The following is a 23,151-nucleotide window of genomic DNA, read 5'->3' on the forward strand; positions in this document are numbered from 1 at the left end:
CTTGGTCTCATGTGGGGGGAGGAATAAAAAAGCAGGTTAAACGTCATTTTGAAACACTGTACGGTAAGCTATGTCTGTTGTTTGCCGCACTCAGTTGTTCTACCGCAGCAATCCCACAGCCTGGAAAACCGCTGTCCTCCATCTCGTGCAGTTCTTTGTCTCCCTCATACTGAATCTCTGCATTGTTGGAAAAAATTGCCACTTCTTTTTATCTAGAGCCCAAACAACTTTAATTTGATTCTGTACTGGCAGGCAAATTCTCCGGCACAGAAGACATGCTCAGTTTTTGACGGACGTAAATTAGAGTACTGCACTCACCTGATAGTCTGATGCTGCAAAGTATCTGGATCAGTAGCATTTACCGTTAACACAACACTGCCTATAGGGATGTTCTCTTGTTTTGTCACTGTCATTGGGTTCGGGTGGAAAACAGGACCTTCATTCACATCCTCAACAGTGATCTGGACCGTTGCCGTGGAACTGGGGCCATAGGCTATGTCTGGAATCAGTGGGTCTTCGTTTTCTACTTTGATCAGCAACGTGTGGAATGCTGAAATTTCATAGTCTAAAGGCTGCAAAACATGTCATAAAATCAGAATGCAAGGTGCAAAGAGAATACTTAACACTTCTTTCCTCCTACCCCATTGCAAGCTTGCAGGAGCCAGAATCAGCCCAGAAAGGACAACAGCATTTATTACATTTGACTCTTTATCAGAGTTTAGCATTAAACATGATGGTATACAAGGTGCATTAAAAAACACTGAAGAATGGAAGGAACCGGAGGGAAATGTGTTTTCATTTATTTAGTACGCAGTTCATGGTATGTAGTAGGCACATAACTCATACATACTCACTCGCTCTCCCATATGTGTATTTGCATACATATACATATGTACATAAACACATAAATAAACACATATATAATATAAATACATGCTTATTTATATAAATGTATAAATATATGCTTATTTATGATGTAATATGCATTTATCAAACAGAGTCAAGTCATACTTAAAAGCTATGAATGATAAGTAACACAAGGCTGTTTTCTCAATTCCTAGCTATACATCAAAAGCAATGCCATGGAAAAATACTCATTTCCACTTAAGAACGGAAAATACCTCTTCTAAAGTCGAACAGAGAAAATTGTGGTACAGCCAGCAACCAGGCTCTGTGACATTTTTTTTTTTTCTCCTAAGAATATGAGATATAGGATTGTCTTCATACAAAGACAGAAACTTTAGAAATGTGGGACCAAAGGTGGCTCCCCAGTTCAGTCTGAAGTCTTCCCTGGCATTCCCTTACTTCCCTGGCATTTGCATCGTGCAAATGGGGCCCTTGAGTTCTAACTGCGCCTTAAGTCACAAATAAAGACATATTGCAAAATCTCATCGTTAATGAACTGTGATGCCTACTACAAAACTAGTGCTTAGCTAAGGCAATATCCACATAGCTTGCAATGCGCAGGTCTTGCTTCTTATCACTAAGGAAGCAAAGTTATTGTAACAGAAAAAGAGTTACATGTGTTGGTCCAAGGAATCACGGACTGCTAGCCATCTGTGTATTTTTGAGTAACTTATCCTTGCTGTGCTTCGCCTCATGCAGTAAATGCAGTGGATGTGCCTTACTCTAATAATACACAACAATAGCAAATTGTCCTTACTTTGACAACAGAGAGCATTCCCTCGTTAGTCTGCGGATTGGTATGGATTTCAAAACTCTGCCCTGGATTTCCATTAATAATGGTGTAGACAGCTCTCCACGCTCCGGTTACAGGGTCGTCCCGGTCTCCCACAGTTAAGTTTACTATCACACCGGTGACTCCCTCCTTTACCGTAGCTTGAAACTAGAAAAAAAAAAAACCATACATGGAATGGTTACCATTTTCATCCAACAACCGCACACGTACATGAAGCATTCAAACCAGCATTAGTTATTTACCACAGCAGGAGAAAGATGTAATCCTTGAGTCAAATTGAATGTTATAGACTCTATATAATACTCATGAAATATCAGGTAGCGTATTACTACTTCTCTCCCTTTTTGCTTACCAGATGGCAGCCATGCCGCAAGGTGAGAGGAATCGAGCTTGGGAAGATTCTGACCCCAAAAAGATGGTTCAGTTCATATTACCGGGAAAGTGCATCCCGCAATACAGACACGGCTGCTTATGCATGCATACATACTACTAGAAGCCGAACTACATTCAAAACTAAGCAGCGGAGCAGGCTGATTAATACAGCCCATTTGTGCCCTGTAATGTGCTATTATTTATAAATAATCCAGCCTTGCCTTTCAGAATATACTTTTTATAAAGTTCCCCCACCTATATTAATTGTTCACTTCACTGTCATCTATAAACAAAACATTTTTCACAAGAGGTGTTCCCAACCCGTTTTTTTTTGCTTGTTTTTTGTTTTGTTTTGTTTTGTTTTTTTCTCTTGAAGAGACTCTAAAATAATTGGAGCTCATGCTACTGCTTTGTCTGCATAATTGTGAGTCAGGGTTACTTTCGCTTTTCAGTAGGAGAATTTTTTTATGACCTTGTGAAGTTTGCTGCACTGCTGTACTATTCAGCAAGCCAGGCTCTGTATGAGAAAATTTTCTCTAATTTACTATCCAGCCACACAGCGTACATCAACATTATTCTTATTGATGTGTAGGAAAAACATTAAGTAAACCATTGGAAAAGCTTGTAAGGGTCAGACTTAATAATACTCTTCACCTTTTAAGTACCTGCAGTTGACACGCTAAAAGCACTGTATACATGAGTGATAAGATAATACCTACTTTATAGATGGATAAACCAGAACAATAACATACCTAATGCTGAGAAGTGCTGAGCATCAGCAGTACCACTTTAGATCATTATGAAATCTTAGCATTTCTGGGGATCGAGACTTCAAAAGTTCAAGATTACAAACTTTAATGACACAAATAGGCTTTGCTGTTTGTGCGCTGCCTAAAAGCTACATTGTCGGTGACGCTGCTTGATATATATCACTCAGAGACAAAAATCACCCAAGTGGCTTCAAGACCTAAAGTCTTTTGCTCTGTCCTATAGACTACATTAATTCATAACCCTGCATACAATTTTGTGAGATTATAGCCACTAGAATATGGTATTTTATTAGTATATAGATTTCATAATCTGGACACTTAGTAGGTAAAATATATTTCCTGAAATTAAAATACAGAGGAGACAACTAGGTCTTCTGCGTTCAACTACCCTTTTTTTTGTTTCTTCCAATAGATTTGACTTATGTTTCCAAACCTCTTTTTCAATTTAGCTGCAGAATTTGTGTGTGTGCACTCCTTTCAAGCTTTCTAGCCTCAAACCTGATCTTATAAAAGGATAACATTATTGATTGGCTATTTCTATCATCTTTGGTATATTTAACAAAGAATTTAAGGATGCTTTCAATTTTCATAGTTAATATGTAACAGGTTGTTACTGAGCTTTGGTTCAGACAGATCACTAAACTCATTTGCAGTTTAATTAACCTTAAACAATGATATAACAATATTTTAGCTTGCTTTGAAACAGATCAAAAGAAATGCACTATTAAGAATCTTGGAAATAACAGAGGAATGATTACCAAGATGGTATTCCATCCTGCCCAGCAAAATGCTGTCCCTGGAAAGTGCACTGGGAAACTTCTTATTCTAACTGAAAACAAGCAATTAGCCTGATTGATATTTTATATTATTTCACATTATCCCAGCTTGAGTATGTGTAAAACAAAACATCAGAACTGTAAGGGTCAGAATTTTTTCCCAACAGGCATTCAGCACCGAACAATTCCCATTTAGCTATGTAAAAAGGTGACCAGATTTGAAGGAAGCTTAATCCTTAAGAATCAAACCCTCAGATTTGGCTGGCTTCTGTTCCTGATTCATATTGGCCTTTCTGAAAAACTGTGTTCTTAATCCACTAGTCAGATTTTATTCTGTTCAATACTCCCTGGATCACCTTGGGAACAGCAAGACCTATTAAATATTTAAAAAATCTGACCATTTTATTTAGGTGCATATTTGTGAGCCCACGAGATAAATGTATTATGCTCACCCCACCGAGGATGCCAGACTATGATGGAAAAGGTGGCCAGCTAGCCCAAAAACTATTGAATGTCATTTAACAACCTCCAACTCAAGGATATCTTAGCCAGGGTTGGCTCTTTTCTGCACTCTTATTCTCTCATTATTCTCTCAGTGGCTTCAGTTGCAGTGAGCTGGCAAGGTAGAAAGGGCACGGAGACTTGCTGGGGGCATGAAACTGCAGAGCTTCACCACCTACGGAGCAACGTCTACCTGCACGAGCAGTGTCACTAGGTGTCATGGTACATTCACCCCAGCACTCTCCACATTTTAGAAATAACCATATCAGCACAGGGGGTATTTGGAGCTGTCTGAAATGTTAGACTAAAATCTGTTCAAGACGGATGAAAAAGCAGAATGATCAAATCAGAGAAACTGTCATATGGCTATACTCTAAATTTATAACTTGAAAAGTGTAATAAATCACAGATTCGCGATTGTGAAAGACAAATACCTGCTGTGAAACAGAGACGCCCAGAAAAATATAGCGTGTATTATCTAGAAGGTGAGCTCTCCTGCCTGTTTAGCTACCTTCATACAAAGAATAGGCTGCCCGGTCTCTAGAAAAATGTTGTTTATACTGGTCCGCTTTCAAAAACAAAAGCAAAACGGGGAATTTAAAAATTATGTAAGGATAAAAATAGGAATTAGATCTGTAAACAGAGAAGATAACAACAGCTTCATCATACTTCAGAATGAAAGATTTACATTCCTAAAGCACAGTGCTTAACTAGGAGAAGCTGATGCAGTGCTCTAAAATAAAACCCCATAGTGGCTAACATAAATAATTGGATCATGAGTTAATTGATTTTACTCTTTTTAAATATCTGCATATCCCCTAAGCACCGCTATAAATTAAGAATAAAATAGATGAGTTCAGAACTTTATTTAAACTGCTATCATCAGAACCCATATTAAAAATAATAATTTAGAAGGCAAACACCTTGGACCAGAATTGCATTTGCCTAGAAGGAGCAACTCTCATTTATTACAGCTGAGCATTTAGTATGGAAGTTTGACTTGCTCTACAGAACCACATTGTCATTTATTATGTGTTTCATGAATACAGCCTAGAATTTCTAGTCATTCTGTCACGTCTGGAGCTTTATAAACATACAATATAAAAAGTCCTGGCTCCCCTTTCCTGCACCCAAAGGCTTATAAAAAAGAGAGAAAGGTGGACAACAGACTGATAGCAGCTTAGAAGGAAACAATGAGCCAAGAGGGGCCAGCAATCTACCCTTAATGATTTTTGCAGACAAATGAGACTTTTAACAGGGAACTGGAAGACATCAAGGAAGTACACTGACGGGTGTATATGAAGAGCTCACAGCACAAAGCACAAATGGACTTATTTGAGAATGCAATGAGTGAGCAATGTGCCACAATGGACTGCTTGGAAATAGCGATCTACCATTGGTCGGTCATATGAGAGGCCACAAAGCTGGTTCCAGTAGGCCATGGAGATTCCTGAGAGTGAAAAAAACTAGCTTATATTTCTTATAGCAAGGAAGTAGGATTCAGTGAGGGGATGGCAAGGAGACGGATAATATTCAGAATAACTGTGTTGGGATACGGCCTGTGTACCAGCGTCCTGGATGGGCCTGAGCAGATGAGATATGTCAGTTCAGCAATTAAACTCTACTCCTCTTTCCCTGGATCTTGGAAGGCTGCTCCAAACTATGTGAAAAGCTTGAAAAGATAAAATGAAAATTTACAGTTCTAAGCTGGCAGGAATTTTACCTTACCAAGTACAGGAAATCCAAGATGGCAGGTATCTAATGGGAATAATCAGGCCTGCATCAAAGACTAGGTAAAGAGAGAAGTCAAGTGGAGAAATAAAGTAATTGAACTGCAGCATAATTTTAATAGCTCTTTCCTGGAGGAGCCAGGATATAATATAACACTGAGCAGAAACCTTCTCCAATCGAGCTCTAGAGAGGACTGATGGGACACTAACGTGACAGCTCTCACTAAACAGCAAAATGTTTCAGTATGATCTCAGGAATAACTCATCCTGGCAGATTTCCATCATGAGGTAGATATATGAAAAGATCAGTTTGTAAAATTTTATCACTCGAGAATCTGAGCACTTAACCCCAGCTTAGCCTCAAACAAAACTGGCAGTGCTACCTAACCCGTGTGAAAACCGAATGCTTATCCAATGGCTTTATTTAAAGCTTGTGCAAAAGGTGAGGTTTTATTTACTGCTGTCTCAGAGCACAGAACAGAAAATGCACTTAACTGCAGCAGAATCACCTGAACATCCACTGTCCAGCAACGGCCTGAGCGTGGAAGAACAACCTTGACGCCTTTATGAAGCCACTGAGAAGGTTCTGCCTCAGAGTGGGGTATTGACACAATGCAAATCAAAGAGCTGCCATGAGCAGCAAGTGCAATGTGCAGGCAACGTGCCTTGGATTGATGATCACTGCCCCACGGCTCATTAGGATTCCACACGCTGTGATCGCCAGTCAAGAACAACCAAATTAAAACTGCACGTCAGCTTGCATTAATCAGGGCGACGCTCCCTTTGAAGGTGTGCTGTGTTGCTATCATGTGTGTGTTTCCTCATCTATATATCACAAAAGATGAGAAATAGTGGGATATATTAATTTGCATAGCTCTACTAGGGAGAAGACAGAAATTCCCCACGGAAATTGTACCGCTGTATTTGCCCTTCTCCACTAAAGTCCACCTCCTTTGCAACCATATTTCGTCTACCTACTTTCTTGAAAATATGAAGCTTATACAATTGCTTGAAGTCTGTTTGCTGTTTATCTGTATGCATGTCTTTTACTCTGCTTGCTGTTACTCAGTATGTGTGCACCTGTGTGGCCAATATTTGTTTACTAAGGAAACAATGTATTTTCCATAGCTCTGTATCTGGAATATCTTAAAGGACAAAGGGATTTTCAGAGTGATCACACAAGTCGGTATTCCCAAGCAACGCAGGAATGTGAGTCTCATAAAAGTCAGTAAGAGACGTTTCTTGTGGAATTTGCTGGGACGCAAAGCCAGCCTTGCCAGCTAACAGAAAGCCAAGTCACCTGGCATTTGGAGCTCACAATACTTCACAAACTGGGCAGGTGAAATACCAGGTGGGAATACCTAGCATAACATTTGGGCACTGAACAAAGTGATGCTGATGGTTCTTTAGTCACCTTTTCATCTCCGTACGGTGACCAACTGCGCTGGCCTGGTGCTGGGGGGTGCCGGGCTGGCTATAAAGCAAAGGAGCCGACCAAGCGAAGGATGTCTGGAATGCGCTACAAGAGCAGGTTGACTGTCAGTCCTGCAGGCAGGCCAAACCGTCCGTCAGCATTGCATTCTGCCTATAGACTTTGAACATGCTTCTTCTCTGAAACCTGTGCATAGCCTTCAATACGGACTCAAATAGCTGCTGTATTTCACTATAGAGATAGCTCTACTGATGTAATGGATTAAGTTGATGCAAGCTGTAGCTGGAGCAATATATGAAGCACTTTGGAAGCCATTTAGATGAAAGACACCATGTAAATATAAGGCATTATTATAGTACGACAAGGATCTGATGGTGTAAACTAGATGCAAAACACAAATTAAAGCTATGAGTCACCTCAGCAATCTTTAGTAATTGTCATCGTCTTACTGTTATAATGCCAGCTCATAGAACTATATTATTTCTTAACTTAAAATGTTTTTTTCACCTTATTCTATATTTTTTTTTCCAAATACATAATCTTCCACCTCCTCAGTGATATTACATAAAGAACTCAATCGTAGCTTAGAAAAAATCTTTCTGAATATATGAAATTAACAATAATCATTTTAGATGCATTTTCACTTTTTCCTTTTGAATGAATTTCATAGGCTGTGTAATGTAAATGCCACGTGATCTTTCAAGGCATGCTTTCGCTGCTTTGCAAAATACAAGTACTGCTCAATAATGAAAGAAAAAATGAATATTTCTGTCCACTGTGTGCTGCATGCTGTAACGACGACTACAAATTCAAAATATTAGTTAGTTAAATGGAAGGCCAAAGATTAAATTCTTTTCTCTACAATATGATTACAATTTCTGCAGACACTGTAAAGCAGAGTTTATGCCTATTTATTGAAAACTACATAGACTCTTAATATCATTAATATTATGTCTGTGAATATGTTAAAAAAAGGCAAATGGGTCTGAATATGACTTTATCTTGTTTTGCTGCTTGTCAGTCTACTTGGAAAAGTACTGCTAAGGAGTACTTGTAATGCCACAAAGAAACTTAAAAGTATTGATCAGGCTGCTTCCCCATGCTCCAGGCACATCAATCCCCCTGTGAGCTGCTTTGCACTGTAATGGAGCCAAGCTATCTCTAGGACTCTGCGGGATCTCTTCAACCACTCTTTGGCTATCAGAATTCATGAAGGAAGAGGACAGGGATAGAATATGAGAATAACAGGGTAAAAGGGATGGATAACCTGTTGAGTGCATCAATAGTTGCCTGTAAAGTTGCCAAAGTGGCAACGCAGGGACTCTGACTCATTTTATCCCTCTTGCAGACATCACAAATCTTAGAAAACTTTGGAAGATCTACAGAGTAAAATCCTCAGAGGATTCACAAATGAATCTAAGGAATTTTCCTTTCTGCTTCTTCCCCCACAGCTGTTGTATTCCTATCCCCTCATTTATATGTTTTACACAAAATTACAGGAGACTAAAAGGCCATTCAGGGCCATTGAGAAACAATAAATAAGCGATGGTGAAGCATGCTTGGAAATAGCCACTTTTCTGGAATCGTTTCAAAGACTTTCTATGTGATTTGACTTTGTTTATGCTAGATTTTGACTCCTTCTCAGCCCTGCTCGTAGCCTCACTGAGTGAAGGCAAAAGATAATTCTAACATATTAATCAGACGCTGAATGCCTGCCTCAAAGCTTTTTACCTCCAGGGCATACATCAAATGTAGTACAGTTGTCTGAAGAGTCAGAAGGAAGATGAACATACTCTTTTCTTCTGCAGAATATATAAATAATTTAGAAAGGAAATCTAGCTTCTCTTTCATTCTCTTTTCACTTTTCTACCTATAAATGCAAGGTGCATTCAATTACTTCTACAAGAAATCAAATATCCACACACGCACTGGACATCTCCTAGAGCGATAGTTCTGTCCTAGTAAAACAAATAGACTTTCTTCGAGTGGACATAGAACAGTCAAAGGTCAGTAGGGTATTTACTACACTTACAGCACTTCTGAGAAAAAATCAAAGAAATAATGACATTCTTATCTATCGAAATTCTCCCCCCACCCCCAAGGTAGAACAGACCTTATGGTTAAAACAACAACATCAGAGAAAATGGTGATTTGACCAAGCTTGAAACTACACATATTCACCTGTTACAGTCAGCATTGCCTAAGGACCAGAGAGATACCTGCTTTTCACATTTATGAGACTGCTTGTGCTGTATTCAGCTAGCCTAGCTAAGTATTATTTTTTCCTCACTGCTCTTCCCATCAAGGACGGTGTTCTTTCTAAGATGTTGGATGTCTTCTTTAAATAGAATGAGCAGACTTAGTTGTACTTTTCTCTTTCTTTCTCTTCCACTCTGTTTTAGGAGCAAAAAGGTTTCATAGGCGTTCTCGTCCATCAGTACACACAGAGTTTGCACTTACACTAATGACCGTCACTTGGGAAGGGAAGGAGGCCTCATTACATGTTCACTGACCATTTTTAGCAGAGTGTTTTTTTTCTCCAGAACAACTTTTCTGATGGTGAAGACTGACATACATGGCTGAGCTTACTGATACTGTTTGGCTAATGGAAGAAAGAAGTGCAGAAGCCACCTACTCCCATTACAAGGAATTAAGGCAAGCTCTCCTACGCTTCTGAGACTGCTTCACGTGCTAGTCCCAGTTACAGGTAGGACACATTTGCTCCATTGGTCAGAACCCTAAGCACAAAATTCCTCAAAATGCTTCCCAGACTAAGTCCAGACCTGCACTGAGTTCGGGAAACTTGTCCTCTTGTGCTGAGGTTGCTAGATGTACCACTCAAGCTCCCTAACAGCAGGACAGAAGACTTCATTCCTCTGAGCATGCGTGATAGAGAAAAGGGGAATTTCACCTGCAACAGTACAATTTTTTTGATAGCATTGACTGTGATCTGCATATGCTAGCAGAGGCCACTCCACTTACTACGAAGTCTGGGAGGTACAGGAAAGGACTCTAGACGCTTTAGTCTCCCTCCAGGTATAAATAAATGTGAAGTCGCCGTCCCTGGATCGTTGGGAAGGAGCTGGGCAATGACAAGGGCTTCAGTGGATGAAAGCTTTTGATCATGTTACAATTACTGTCATTTACATTTGGGAAGCAGAGAATGGATTTTGCCACTTCTCTTTAGGAAAGTAACTTCCAGGATCTCTCTTCAGGCATGTATGAAAACTGTTTGTTTTCCAGTGCTACATAAAGGCAAACAAATTAATGCAAGAAGAAAAAGAAGAATGACTCATTCTAAATAGGTGAAGCAAGAAAAATTTCCCAGTTAAATTCTAGAGGGATAATGTTCCTCCATATAACTATGGTACAGTTATGAATAAGTGTTCTGTGAAATCCTAATTTCATGATTTATTACATTACATTTTTTTAAACACAAATCGATTCACTCTCCTATTCTGTGATTTGAGGACTGAACAATGAATACTTTACTCCTGATTACTTTACCAAATATGCTGCTAGAACCGACATGAGCTAGGACCGTGCATAGAGTTGATGAAAAAAATGCCAAGAAACACAGTGGCAAGCAGGACTTTCCATATGACTTGATCCAAAAAAAAAAAAAATCCTTTAAGGTAATGGTAATAAATCATTACATAAGAAGGTGTGAGCTGTTTTGGGAGTTACTTTCCTGCATGTTTCTCCCGCCTTCCACGAACAACAAATAGCAAACACGTTCACAGTTGGTGGGATGCACAAAGTGTAGTCCAAGTGAATTCTGTAATACTGTTGGCTGTTCTAAATATTTGGTCATTGCACACAAAGAGTTTGAATAGTCATCTCTATTGACTCAGCATCAATATCGACAGCACGAAGTTGAGCATAATTTTCTGGAAAAGAATCGATTCTAGATTTAAGACCCGAAGTGATTTGAATTTTATCACATTCTTTGGTAATCAGCTCAAAAGGTTATTCATTCTCTGGTTAAAATTACAGTGATGTTTACCTCTCGATTGTGTACAAATAAGGAAATAAAAAAGCAGTCTATGAAGCTCTCATATACAGATACCAACTTCATATGGTCTGTCACAATGCTCTAGAACACCATTATTTTAAGATCAGATTTAAAATGTAGGTTAAATACTATTTGATTATGAAATGTAGACGGAACTGAATCACAATTTAATAATATTGCCAGATATTACTGCACTGTCCAAGGAAATCACAGATTAACACTGGGCTTTTCAAATCCTTCATACACTTTTCAGAATGTTGTGAAAATACTGTCTTCTGATTTCTTAATAGTGCAAGACTAACCTGTAGTTTAACCAGGTTGAGAAGCCACCATGTCTTTGCAGAGAGGTAGCAATTACAATGTAAATGAGATTTTTCTCAATGGCAGGATCTTTGAGCTGTTTAATAAGAAGAAGCATATGCACCCAATCAGAAATCTTCCTTTTTCTACCCTGAGAGGAGATTGCAAATTTCTCCAAAGAAGACGGTTATTTACTGTGCCAGCTTACACATGACCCGAGCTGCCAAGAGCAGATGTTTTGACAGTGGTTAAGCTCCTTCCCAAGGTCTTTGGTGAGCTCTGCCTAACAGCACCATTCTGAGCATTCAGAACGACTTGTAGCTCTAGAATATTTTAGCAATGAATTTAATCAATTCCCTAAACTTCTGGCATTTCAGGTTGTGCCAGCTGATGAGGATGAGCTGCCCTAGATTTAAAAGCCCCTCCAGCTGAGAGCTGTCTGAAGTTAGCCCAGTTTGAAAACTCTTTTTTGGAAATGGAAAAGAATTCTGCAAGGTTCATACTGTGCCAGTGGAGGCAGGAGGTACAGATGGAAGTTTACAGGCAGTTTTATGTGCAGTGATACAAAATTTGTCTGAATTTTAGAAATGAAAGCTATAGCTAGCATTTTGTTTTCTGTGGAAAATTGGGTGGGGAAGGGAGAATTTGGGCCAAACGCTCCATACTTCAATACATCTGAACAAAATAACTCTTACAAGCCTGCCGACAAAGTGATGAATGAAGTCTATAGCATGTAGTTTCTCCTGCAGGATATACATGAGTTTCGCTCAAACTGCCTAGCTACATCCTGTTTGCACAACGCTCACTGAATATAAATATTACGCCTGTATCAAAGAGCTGTGATACGAGAAGAATCATTTAAAGATCATAGACACAGCAGAACTTTTGTGATTAATAGTCTCTGTCCTCTTCTCTTCTTTTCCTCCCATAGCAGGAAAGTCTTTATTACATCTGAAACACCAAGGAAACCACACTGCTCTCATTACCCTGGCAGGGAACAGCTAGGCTCTGGGGTTTGCAACCCCATTGGCAGAGAAAGATTCACTTCCCAAGGTCAAGAAAAAGAATAACAGAAATAAATGAAACCTTACTGAACAAATGCTTTTGGAGTGGTCTGAGACTGCCCATATCGCACTGTGACAGGAGCTTTCAGAAAGCACTTTGAGAGTTCACTTGTGGCTGGGGTAGCATGGTTTGAAAACACATAAAAATTAAGCATGTATTGACATGTACTATGCTGAAGAGTTATCGAAGCATGGAGCAAACAGATGTGCTGTTTTGCATTGCATAGATGCGCAAAAGGTCAGGCAGAAAGTGAAAGTATGGTAAATGCATCCATTGCCTTCTGCTTTAAGGGTACCTGTGGTCTCCATCTCCTTTTGCCAACGCTTATTTTGTCTTTTCTTGAAATAAAAACATTTGTAATAAAGGAAAATGAAACATTCCTTTCATAAGCGCCCTTGGTGTGCTCGTTTCCTGTCCAGAACGTGTGCGCAGGGCACACTCAGGGCTCTTTCGTTTCCTCACCTGTAATTTATGTTTTCCTAACCATACATTCACTGTACACACAGCCTGGTGGACTCCAGACACCTTTCCAGCCTCAGACGGAAATCTGTTGCTGTAGGTAGGTAAGCATCCATTTAGTCATTCTCATTATTATGGAAGATAAAGAATGAACAAAGGATTTTTATATACCTAGACACTGAATTCTCTCCAAGCTATTTGGAGCGTGTGAATGACAGTAAGTTTAATGGTAGGGCTCCTCACTTTAAATGTCTGAGCACTAAGAATTAAAAGGGAGGTCAAGACAGACCAAGGCACTGCACTTGTGCTTTGGACAGAAATATGAGCATACATGCCGTGAAACCTGTATACAGTGAATCAAGCCTATCTAACCTACTTTGCATGAGCTACAGCGATTACCTGAACATTAACAGCAAACATGGCCTGTCACAGTGCCACACTGTGATTAATGTGCCCATAAAGACCATTACTATAAAATATTTATAGACGGTGAGTAGCATCCCATGTAGCACGCATATCTTGCATGGTCAGGCTGCACATACGCTGTAAGTCCAATGCACCTGCACAGCAAGGAAGCACTGGAGCTGACTTACTCCTGCCGAGATGTCTGGAATTGCTAGAATTCCTTCAACCTGGTCACAGCAATTGCTTGGAAGTCCTCAACAAATAGTTGAAGTCTTCCCATTCCAAGCAGACCTAATTTCTAAAGCAAATAAAGGTAATTCCCAGGAAACGCAGGCGACACCAATAAGATAAGTAAGTCCTTGGAAGGGCATGGTTTGCACAAAAAAGTTTTTCCACAGGGCTGAAAGTTCATTAAATCAGGACACGTATGAAGAAAATTAGTTTATTAGGCATCCATGCTATTCCTTTCTCTTAAGACTGTTCCCGCTTCTTCTGTAGCAAATCTCCACATACTATGCTAATACATCTGCATCAGAACTGCCACACTGAACTCTTCCCAAGGACAGCAAGCAAGTATACCAGCAATTAATTTGATCCGAACACCCAATTCTAGCTACAGGCTTTTCAACTGAGCTTGCCAGTTGTAAGGGAAATCATCTTAAGGACAATAAATATCACTTTATTTCTGTACACAGCTGTATGATACACTGCAAGCAGCCACTCTTTCTCCCCTTGGAAGTGAGAATAATGCTGTGCTAGCAGGTAGCCGGAAACATATACTATTTCTTGCCTCTGAGTAAGCTCATAATTAGAGCTGAAACATAAGGAACAATTTCAATGGAGCTGCAAACTCCAACAGGAAGAAAAAAATCTATTGGAGGTTAGAACAAAATCTTTTTTAATCTGGCTAATGCTACTTTTGTGCTGATGCTGATCATTATATTTATTACTGAACTGTGGGACATGCCAAAGCGTTGACACCTGACTTCAACACTTACCAGCAAAGCAGTCACTCTCAGATATTCCGCCTGGTGATTAGTACGTAGATACCTAATTTTTAGTGAATTAAACCACGTTGTATCAATTTGGTGGTCTTTAGGATTTACGGTCAAACCCTGATGACATCTGATTAATGCCCAGTGTAGGCTCCCTGAACCTTACAATATTGCTGTTCCTTTGGAGCTTCGATCCCGGCAGGCTGATTACCCCCCTGACTATCCCGAGCAACCGGGGCCGGAGGTTAGCTAGCACCACAGCACACAGTTAATTCAATCAATTCAGTTAGTGAAGCAGTTAGGAAAAAAATTATTCCAATTGCTCTACCACTGCATTAGAAAATTTGCCCAGAATTCCTGCGCTCCAACTGATGAGCAGTTTTGCTTAATTTCTAATTTAATATTCTGCTGGGGTTTGCAACTTCAATTACTTGTGATATTTTCACTCATAAAGTCAGGGGCATTCAGCTTGGAGGGGAAAAGGAAAACAGTGGAGGAAGAGCTGCCTGTGTGAACCTCTCTAACAAGCCTCCCGTGCCCTCCCCAGGCTTTGACAGCTCCGCTGTGCTTTTGCTGGGTACGCGGGCTGCAAGGGGCTCAGGGAAGACCTCTCGCTTCACTCCCTTGGTCCCTTTCGCCACCGCCAGATTTCTTTCGCCTGTTGTAGGTTTTTTCTTGCTGCTGCCTAGCTTCAGAGGTCTCCCAAGCACTGAGGCTTTGATCACCCGCGCAACGGCAGAGTCCCAGGCGGGACCAGCGTGCGGGGCAGCCCCCCACGCACCCCGGCCCTGCGCTCCAGGCCCCCGAAGCAGCACGTGCTACGACTCCGGAGTTTGCCCATATTCTTCACTCCGAGCGCAGCGGCTGTCGCCAGAGCCGTTGACTCTGTCTTCCGGCACGGAGCTGGCTTCCTTATCGTCGTTATTCCCCGGAAATCGAGACCTGGGGGCCGCGGCTGCACAACGCCTGCGCCGGCCGGGACGTCCAAGCCCCCCGCTACGGCACTGCCGCTGCTAGAAACAGGCCAGAAGCTTTGCGTTGAGTTTGCAAGGCCTCAGGCCTGAGGTTGGGCTGAATCTTTCATGACCTGCCGGCTGCTTTGTTTTACTTGGTTTAGCTGTAACTGCAGTTTTTCTAAATGGTATCTCTGCATGGTACCACCATGGTTTTATGACCCTAACGTAATGATGTAGTGTAGAGAAATACAGGCCTGGCATGGTGTAAGGGGCCTTGGGAAGTGGGGACAGAGGACGCGGCGCAGAGGAGCACCGGCGCGGGACGGTGGAAGACACGGCGCAGGCTTGGCACCGGCGACCCCTCGGCTACAAACAACTCGCCAGCCATCACTCAAAGAAATGCCGCCCTGGAGCTGCACAAAACCGGTTTCAGGGCTAACGCAGCGAACACAGAAACACTATCTAACGAACATGAAAGGCACCCTATACAGTCAACCTGGATGTAGTGTGGAACCGCAGACCAAAGCAGGACGAGCAAGGTGTAAAAGCACGTTAGCAAGCACAAAAATGACCCCAGACGGATCCCAGAGGGAGGAGGGAGAAGCCATCATCACGAACACCACGCTCCTGCAGCAGAGGACCCCAGGCGCTGACAGCTCGCTGCAACGCCCCCACCACAAACACCAGCGTGCAACCACCACCCGAAGGACCCAGAGGAGCAGAGGAAAGTTGAGCATAACACCAGGAAAAAGGGTCACTAACTAAGAAGTGTGTATAACAATTTTAACGGCATTTATTATTATTATTGAAACTCTTCCTGCATATAAATATTCCTTTTTCTATAATAATCGGATCTGGACTAATAACTATTTTTGGATTAGACTGGACTTGGATTAGATTTCAATTACCCTAGCAACAAATTCTTGGCTTTATTTATACGGCGTGCTTCCCCTCTGCCCATGAACAAGACTTTTAGTGTTACAATACAACACCAGGGTTAGCCGTTACTGGCTACGCTTCTTTAGAAATTAAAGTAACTTTCCTGAGTAGGGTCTCTCAACAAAGGAAACAAAGTCTTACCACCCCTCCATTTTCCCTGCTCGCAGCAGAAAGTGCAATTTCATCTTCTGCTTGCCCACAGAGCGGATCCATTTTCTGCATGTTCCTTCGGGGTTCTTTGGATTGAAAAATGCTGTATGCTTATAAAACATTTTCTTAATGAAACTCGCTCCGAACTAACTCTGGAAGTGATGAATCTCCTCCTAAGCCCCTGTGCACATTTGCCCACAGCACAAAATTTGACACAGCTGTCAGACTCCCTCAGCTTAAGAGAAGCCCAAAATAGGAACTGCAGGATAATTGCAGGTCAGAAGTTAGGTGTATTAGCAGAGAGACATGAAGAAGATCACAGTGTGCCTAAATATGACATATAGCTCCCTAGCCAGGGCTTACAGATTCCCATTTGTGTATGAAACATCATCAGCCTGTTCTGTAACAGAAAACAAAACAAATAAAACACAAGCATCCAAATGATATAATTAAACTCACTGTATTAAACACAAACCCACATGTATAGAAGAAAATAAACACCAGCAAAACTCCTCCACTTCAAAATGCTCAAAATACATATGCACATCCCCTCCTGTGGTGAGGATGAAAGAAGGAGAAACCACATAGCAGCAGATGTTAGTTCTGTGGCCTAGCTATGGTACTGGAAAAGAATCGTGGACAACAAAGGCAATTCAAAGCTGTGAATGCAGCAAAACCGTACCGAGATGTGTACGACGGAATGCAAGCATGCAAGACCGAGGAGGGAATTCATCCATCTGCTCAGCACTGAGGAGCCCCAGCTGTAGCCCAGCGCCCAATTGTTGCCCCCATTGTGGAAGACAGCAACTGGAGAGCACGCAGATGTCTAAAACACACGGCCTTGAGTGAATCTGAGTTGCAACCCAAAGGAAAGAAGATTGAGAGCAGGCATAGCAGTGTACACAGGGCTGTTGTAGACAAGGGAATCATCTTTGCTCCACCTTCATAGCGGACAAGGCCAAAAAGTGACAGGCTTCAGTGGAGGCGAGGAAGATTCACATCAGGGATTAGGCAAAACCTGCTACTTGCAGGGACAGCGGATAGCTGGGAGATTATGGAGACTGCACCTTCAAAGCTCTCAAAGGAAGTAAAGAAATGATACAGACTGGAGAGAGGGACTCCAGAATATCTTAAGATCCCTCCCCCTTAAGATATCATGATAACCCAAATCCAAGAACCTCTGCAGACCTAACCACTTACGCACAGTTTTCTAACGTTTAATGCCAGTGGTGTTCATTAACTTCCATGAAGCTCACTGGATTGCTGACAAGAAAAATGTCCTGTGCCCAAAAACAAGAGATAGGATGGAGTGGATGAATTCAGATCCCCCATATCAGACTCCCCATGACATAGGACTCTTCTGCTGGGCAGGTTTGGTGCTGGATGTTAGAGATACAGGGTCTGACTGCAAAATCACATTTGCTCTCCCTACTGCAGATGAAAAACGAAAATTACCCCTGACATTTCCTTTCTTAGCTGGTCATACTCTCTTTTGGCAAGAAAATATGAGGAAAGGGGAGGGGGAAGCGATTATGATCTTGACACAGGGAAGGACTGAAAGGGAACGGGAATGGCATAAACTTAACTTTGGCATCACCAAACTTAACCATTTTGAGATTGCTTACAACTTTGCCATTGTAAAGAAACACAAGGAGAAGCGGCTAGTCCCCTGTGCAGAAATACTTGCTCCAGTTACAACCCCTCTGCTTTCCTTGCTGAATCAAAAGCTCTCACCGAGCAGTCCCAGGGCCACAAACTGCTCCTACCGCTGCAGAGACGGGCCCAGACCAAGGGTCCTCCTCCCTCCCTGCTCTGGCTAGCAGAACCGATTCGGTTTCTTGAAGAAAATCATGTGTCATTGCAAAACTCAACCCTTACTTCATGATACTCCTGAATTGTCTGGCTAAGCGGTATTTAAAGGCCTGCATTTAAATTCCAGAGCAGCTATGAAATGAAGAAAGCAGATTGATTCACATTCTGTTCCACTTTTCTCTTTGCCAAAGTGATTTTTATCAAGGAAAAAAAAATTAAAAACCTATCTGAGCCTGAGAATTCTGTTATCAACCTCAAACCCATCAAATATTTTTACGGCTGGCTTACAGTGTAAGCCCTTAGAAACAGGGTTTACAGAAGAAATGCTGCCAGCCCCCCATCCCGGGCATATTACCCACTACTTCCTCACATGGAATTAGCACAAAATATCACCCTTACATTGCCCACAAACTTTGGCAACAAATAAGAATGACGATAGGCTGAGAGCACGCTGTCTGGGAGTTTTATACTCATTTTTTCCCATGGCAACGTATCTGTTTCACGCGCTTTCAAGCCTCCAAAATTTTATTCCATCTAATCTCCGCACTGTCTCGTTTTGTTTGTTTACCACTTCCAGGGAGCGCCTGCCATGCTGGTAGGCTGCCGCAAGACAAATAAAACCCACCTTCCTGAGCCATTGGGGCCAACTGACACAGGCTCCTTAGCCGCAAATTTCACTGCAGTTACACCACTCCTACTTACCCGTTGCTATTTGTCCCTTCCTTGGTTTTCTCCCAAACTGCTGCTAAGAAATGCGCAGCCTCCACCGGCATCGTCGATGCCAACCAAAAATTAACTGCAGGCACGTGCCACCTCCTCGTGTCAGAGAGAACAGAGATGTCCCCAGAGCCCACCTGCCAATCTCCCGCACAGACGGCAAGGGAGTTTTCCAATCGGATCCGGGGTGTTCCAGTGCCTAGGTTTTGCTGAATAGCCTTGAAGAGATGGGATTTAAATTGTACTGAGGATATTAGTCTAAAGTGAATGAAGTGGAGAGTATACTTCTCGTTTATATCCCCAGAGTGATAAGTGTGAGAGTGTAATTTTTTTTTTTTCTAAGGCAAAGAAAATGGGAAACCAACACGGATTTCAGACACATGAGAAATAGCTTATGAATTTAGATGATAGTTCAGCAGAAATAAATTGTACATCTGTTCATTCATTTTAATAAAGCAGGGAAATGACACACGGCTGGAGCCCTTTGAGAACACTGGTATTTTTAAATTATGATCCTATAATAGTAGCATTAACATTTGTAATGCTGCCTATACTTTACAAATTTAAGAAAAATAAATTTATGGAATAAGTGAGCTTCAACCTATAGTCAGGACTCTGGACATTTAAAAGTGAGTATGGTGCTCCCGGAATACTTACAATTCGGCTCAGAAAAAACATTGCAATAGCTTTACTATGTAACACAAATAACTCTCAGTGTAAGCGTCGACAAACCGTGCTTATTATTTCCGAATAAATAATTCAGACGTGCAACACGTAGCTGAATGCATTTATTTCTGCTGACTAGTACCTAGTCCGTTTGCATTTACAGACAGCTACAGTCGAGTAGTACTCCCCTTTAAAGGCAGTCTTTTATAGAAACAACTAGACGCTTTTTTTGGCAGTATGTATGCTTGGAAACACATACGACCTTCCGCTTAATGCAGGCAGGAACACTACCTTTCTCTTGCAGCTTCCATAATTTAAAGATGAGATATGAAAATTATGAGTTGAATACAATTACTTCATTGTTTCCATGTTGCAGTTGTTTACAAAGAGAACATGTAAATCTAGTATCAAAACAGGTGAGACTGCAGGAGACGTCATTTTTTAAAAACAAATATTTTGACTTTCCAAACTGTTCACCGTGGGATATAAGAAGTTAAGACTACAATAAAAGCTGTCATATTTCCTTTAAAAGCACAATTGGTGATATCATTAAAACTTCCTTTTAATCAATTACATTAAAGCATACAAATAGTTACTACGGCAGAGAGCATCTAAAATTGACTAGTTGCTCACATATTGTCTTAGTGATCAAATGAGACAGCCCTCATTCAGGAAAAGGGAACGCAGGTGGCACTGACGCTTCCAAAAAGTGGGGAAGTTAGGCCAAAATCAGACGTCAGAATTCGAGCGCTCTTTGTGTAATCCAGCCTGCGCCGCTTCCCACTAACATGGCAAACGACTCAAGACCGCACGCTTAAATATTTAAGCTTCCTAAAGCAAAGACTTCACAGAGGCTACGCTGGAACCCAATATTGTAGGAGAGGTACCTTACCGCTAACATCTATATCTATAGCTGCCTGCGTGTGTGTGTGCTCGTGCGCTCTGCATTGCTCCCTCCAGGTCCAGCAGGCAGTCCAAAAACAATCTCACCAGGCAGTCGAGGTAAACAAGGCTTACTGTAATTTGGTTCTCTGGTGAACACTGAGGAATTGAAGAAAAGAAATACCTCTGGGACACAGAAGACCCCTGGGCGAACACTTACCATTGACAGAAACTGTACAGATTTATTGATTGCAACTGCATTTTAATCATATGGCTGGAGGAAAGAAAACAGTTCCTAGAGACTACCAGACAGCCCCAGCATGGGGCATGATAAAACTGTTGCTGCCATTAATATCAGGCAGTTGCTGTGTTAGAGTAAAAGGACATTAGAGAGTTCAACATCTGCAGGCAAAGTTGGATTTATTTACTCATGGCTGCAATTATTATTTAAGATGGAAAACTTGAAAAGGTCAGAGCTGCTGCCTTAGAAAACATGCCCTTCATTTGTCTTCGAACACGCACTTTTTTCTTAGCTTAGTTTAACATTGGATCAATTAGCCAAGTACAGGGCACTCTGTTTTCAAATGCTAGTTGGGTTATTCTCAAGTAAGCAAGCAAAACCAAATCGAGCTTCATTTCTGGTTTAATCCATGTTTGAAATGCAATTTTAGGATGATAAAACATCTGGTCCTCAGTTTAGGTAGGCAAACATCTGTGGGCCTGTGTTTCTATGTATAAACATACACTCGTGCATAATATCCAGACTTACATTATCGTCCAATCCTGCATCCGCATCAACATGGAACATGTTTGGATAGGAGTCATAGTTTGGATATAGACAGATAAAAATGTCCTCACAATAGATAAATCTTTTTCTCTGGTATTATTTCAGCAAAAAACAACTGTTGGTTTAGATTTAAGCTTACTTAGGAGGATTGATTTTTCTTGTGTATGTTTTGAAAGTTTCTCCAGTAACTCCCTAGGTTTTCCGAACTTGTTTTTGAGCCAAAGAATTGCTTTCAACCCTTTAAGCTTGTTGAGGACAACAGCATTCTCCTAACCATCACTCTTTCAAATGAAGAAAAATCATTGACCTAAGAACATCTGACAGCGCAACATAACATATAGGCACTGTTGGCTTCCGTGACTGAAGGCAGTCAAAACAAATGAGCTGCAGAGGAGCAAATAAAGTATAAAAGGAAAAATGAGAAGATGTGTGGAAGCAGACAGTGATGCGACTCCGTCTATAGAAGGAAGGCAACGAGCGTAGATAGACTTTTGAGAGTTCTGCGCAAAAAGTCAGATTAAGTCATGAAAACAGAGGTGGCTCCCAAGGGGAAGCAGAAAGTGAGGGGATGAAGAACAGGGGGATAGCATCAGGAAATGGAAAAAAGGAAGATCTTCCAGAGAAAATACTAAAGGAAATAAAACATGAGAATAGAAAGAGGACCATGACACGACAAAGGATAGAAACAGCGTTTTAAGAAATATTAGGAGCAGAACAGTTTTTCATATAATAAGGCAACAAAGAAAGCAGCAAGAATAAGAAGAGAGAGAAAGAGGATTCCACACTTAGCCAAAAAGAGTCATTGGATCCATCACCAAAAATAGTCCTGGGGCAGCTGAATCTGAGGTAGGAACTGAAATCAGGAGCAGAGGGGCATTTAAGGGATGACAAAAGATGTTCAGGCTCTGAAAGTCAATCAAAGACTCAAGAGCTTTGGAGACGAAGGAAAAATTAGGGGCAATTACTACAATTCAGAGAAGGTTCCTTAGAGACTACTGTCTAAATAGTAGGTTTGAAAAGGAGAAAGACCGTAGGAAAATAGGTCTTCTTAAAAAAAGAGAATGATGAAACAGGCAAGAGGGGTTTTGGAGAATGATGCAGAAAGAAGACAATGAACTTCGGCACTGGGCGAATTAGATATGAAGCAAACTAGACAAGCAAGTAGCTGTTAGAAATCTTCCACAATATGCAGAGATTTGAAGAAAAATTCTTTAAAAAAGCTGCAGAAAAAGCTATGGAAGAGGAGGATGGGAGTTAAGACACAAATTCATAAGGACTGGCTGCAGAATGGCAGAGGGGAACACAGGGTCAGGGTAACCAACTAAGATTCAGAGATTTTTCATAATAGGGTCAAAGGCTAAAATAGGAAAGTGAGGATAAAGTTAACACTGTGTGTGTGGCATTGAGATTATACTTTTTCTTGTGACATATGGACCAGAAACACAGGGGAAAACATTTGTAAAAACAAATAAATATTAAGTGACTGTTAGACAGCCGGCTAGAGAAAGGGCTACCCTTTAAGCAAATAAGCATCTGGGATTCTAAGGCAAACAAGTCTTGGAAATAAGCCAAAAGTAGGAAGTACAAGGATCTGAATAAATTACACTCCTGAACCATTTTCTTCAACCGAGGCCACAACTGCAAAGAGTTCTATATGAATTCCAAATCTGTTTTTTCTTAAATGCATCAACATCGTTTTCATTCCAGTAAGTTCAAGAGATGA

General features: G+C 41.1%; 1 protein-coding gene across 2 annotated transcripts in view; it reads right to left on the minus strand.

The window, feature by feature from the left end:
- CDH13 (cadherin 13) overlaps positions 1-23,151 on the minus strand; it is a 505,047-nt gene that overhangs the window by 64,879 nt on the left and 417,017 nt on the right. For both annotated transcript variants that reach the window (XM_009682913.2, XM_068956075.1), the window contains exons 9-10: positions 1,664-1,846; positions 319-572 (exon numbers count right to left, since the gene is read on the minus strand). In XM_009682913.2, the coding sequence (XP_009681208.1) occupies positions 319-572; positions 1,664-1,846 (437 nt within the window). The remainder of the gene's footprint in view (positions 1-318; positions 573-1,663; positions 1,847-23,151) is intronic.

The sequence above is a fragment of the Struthio camelus genome, chromosome 10 (assembly GCF_040807025.1).
Source record: "Struthio camelus isolate bStrCam1 chromosome 10, bStrCam1.hap1, whole genome shotgun sequence".
In the NCBI taxonomy this organism is placed as follows: domain Eukaryota; kingdom Metazoa; phylum Chordata; class Aves; order Struthioniformes; family Struthionidae; genus Struthio; species Struthio camelus.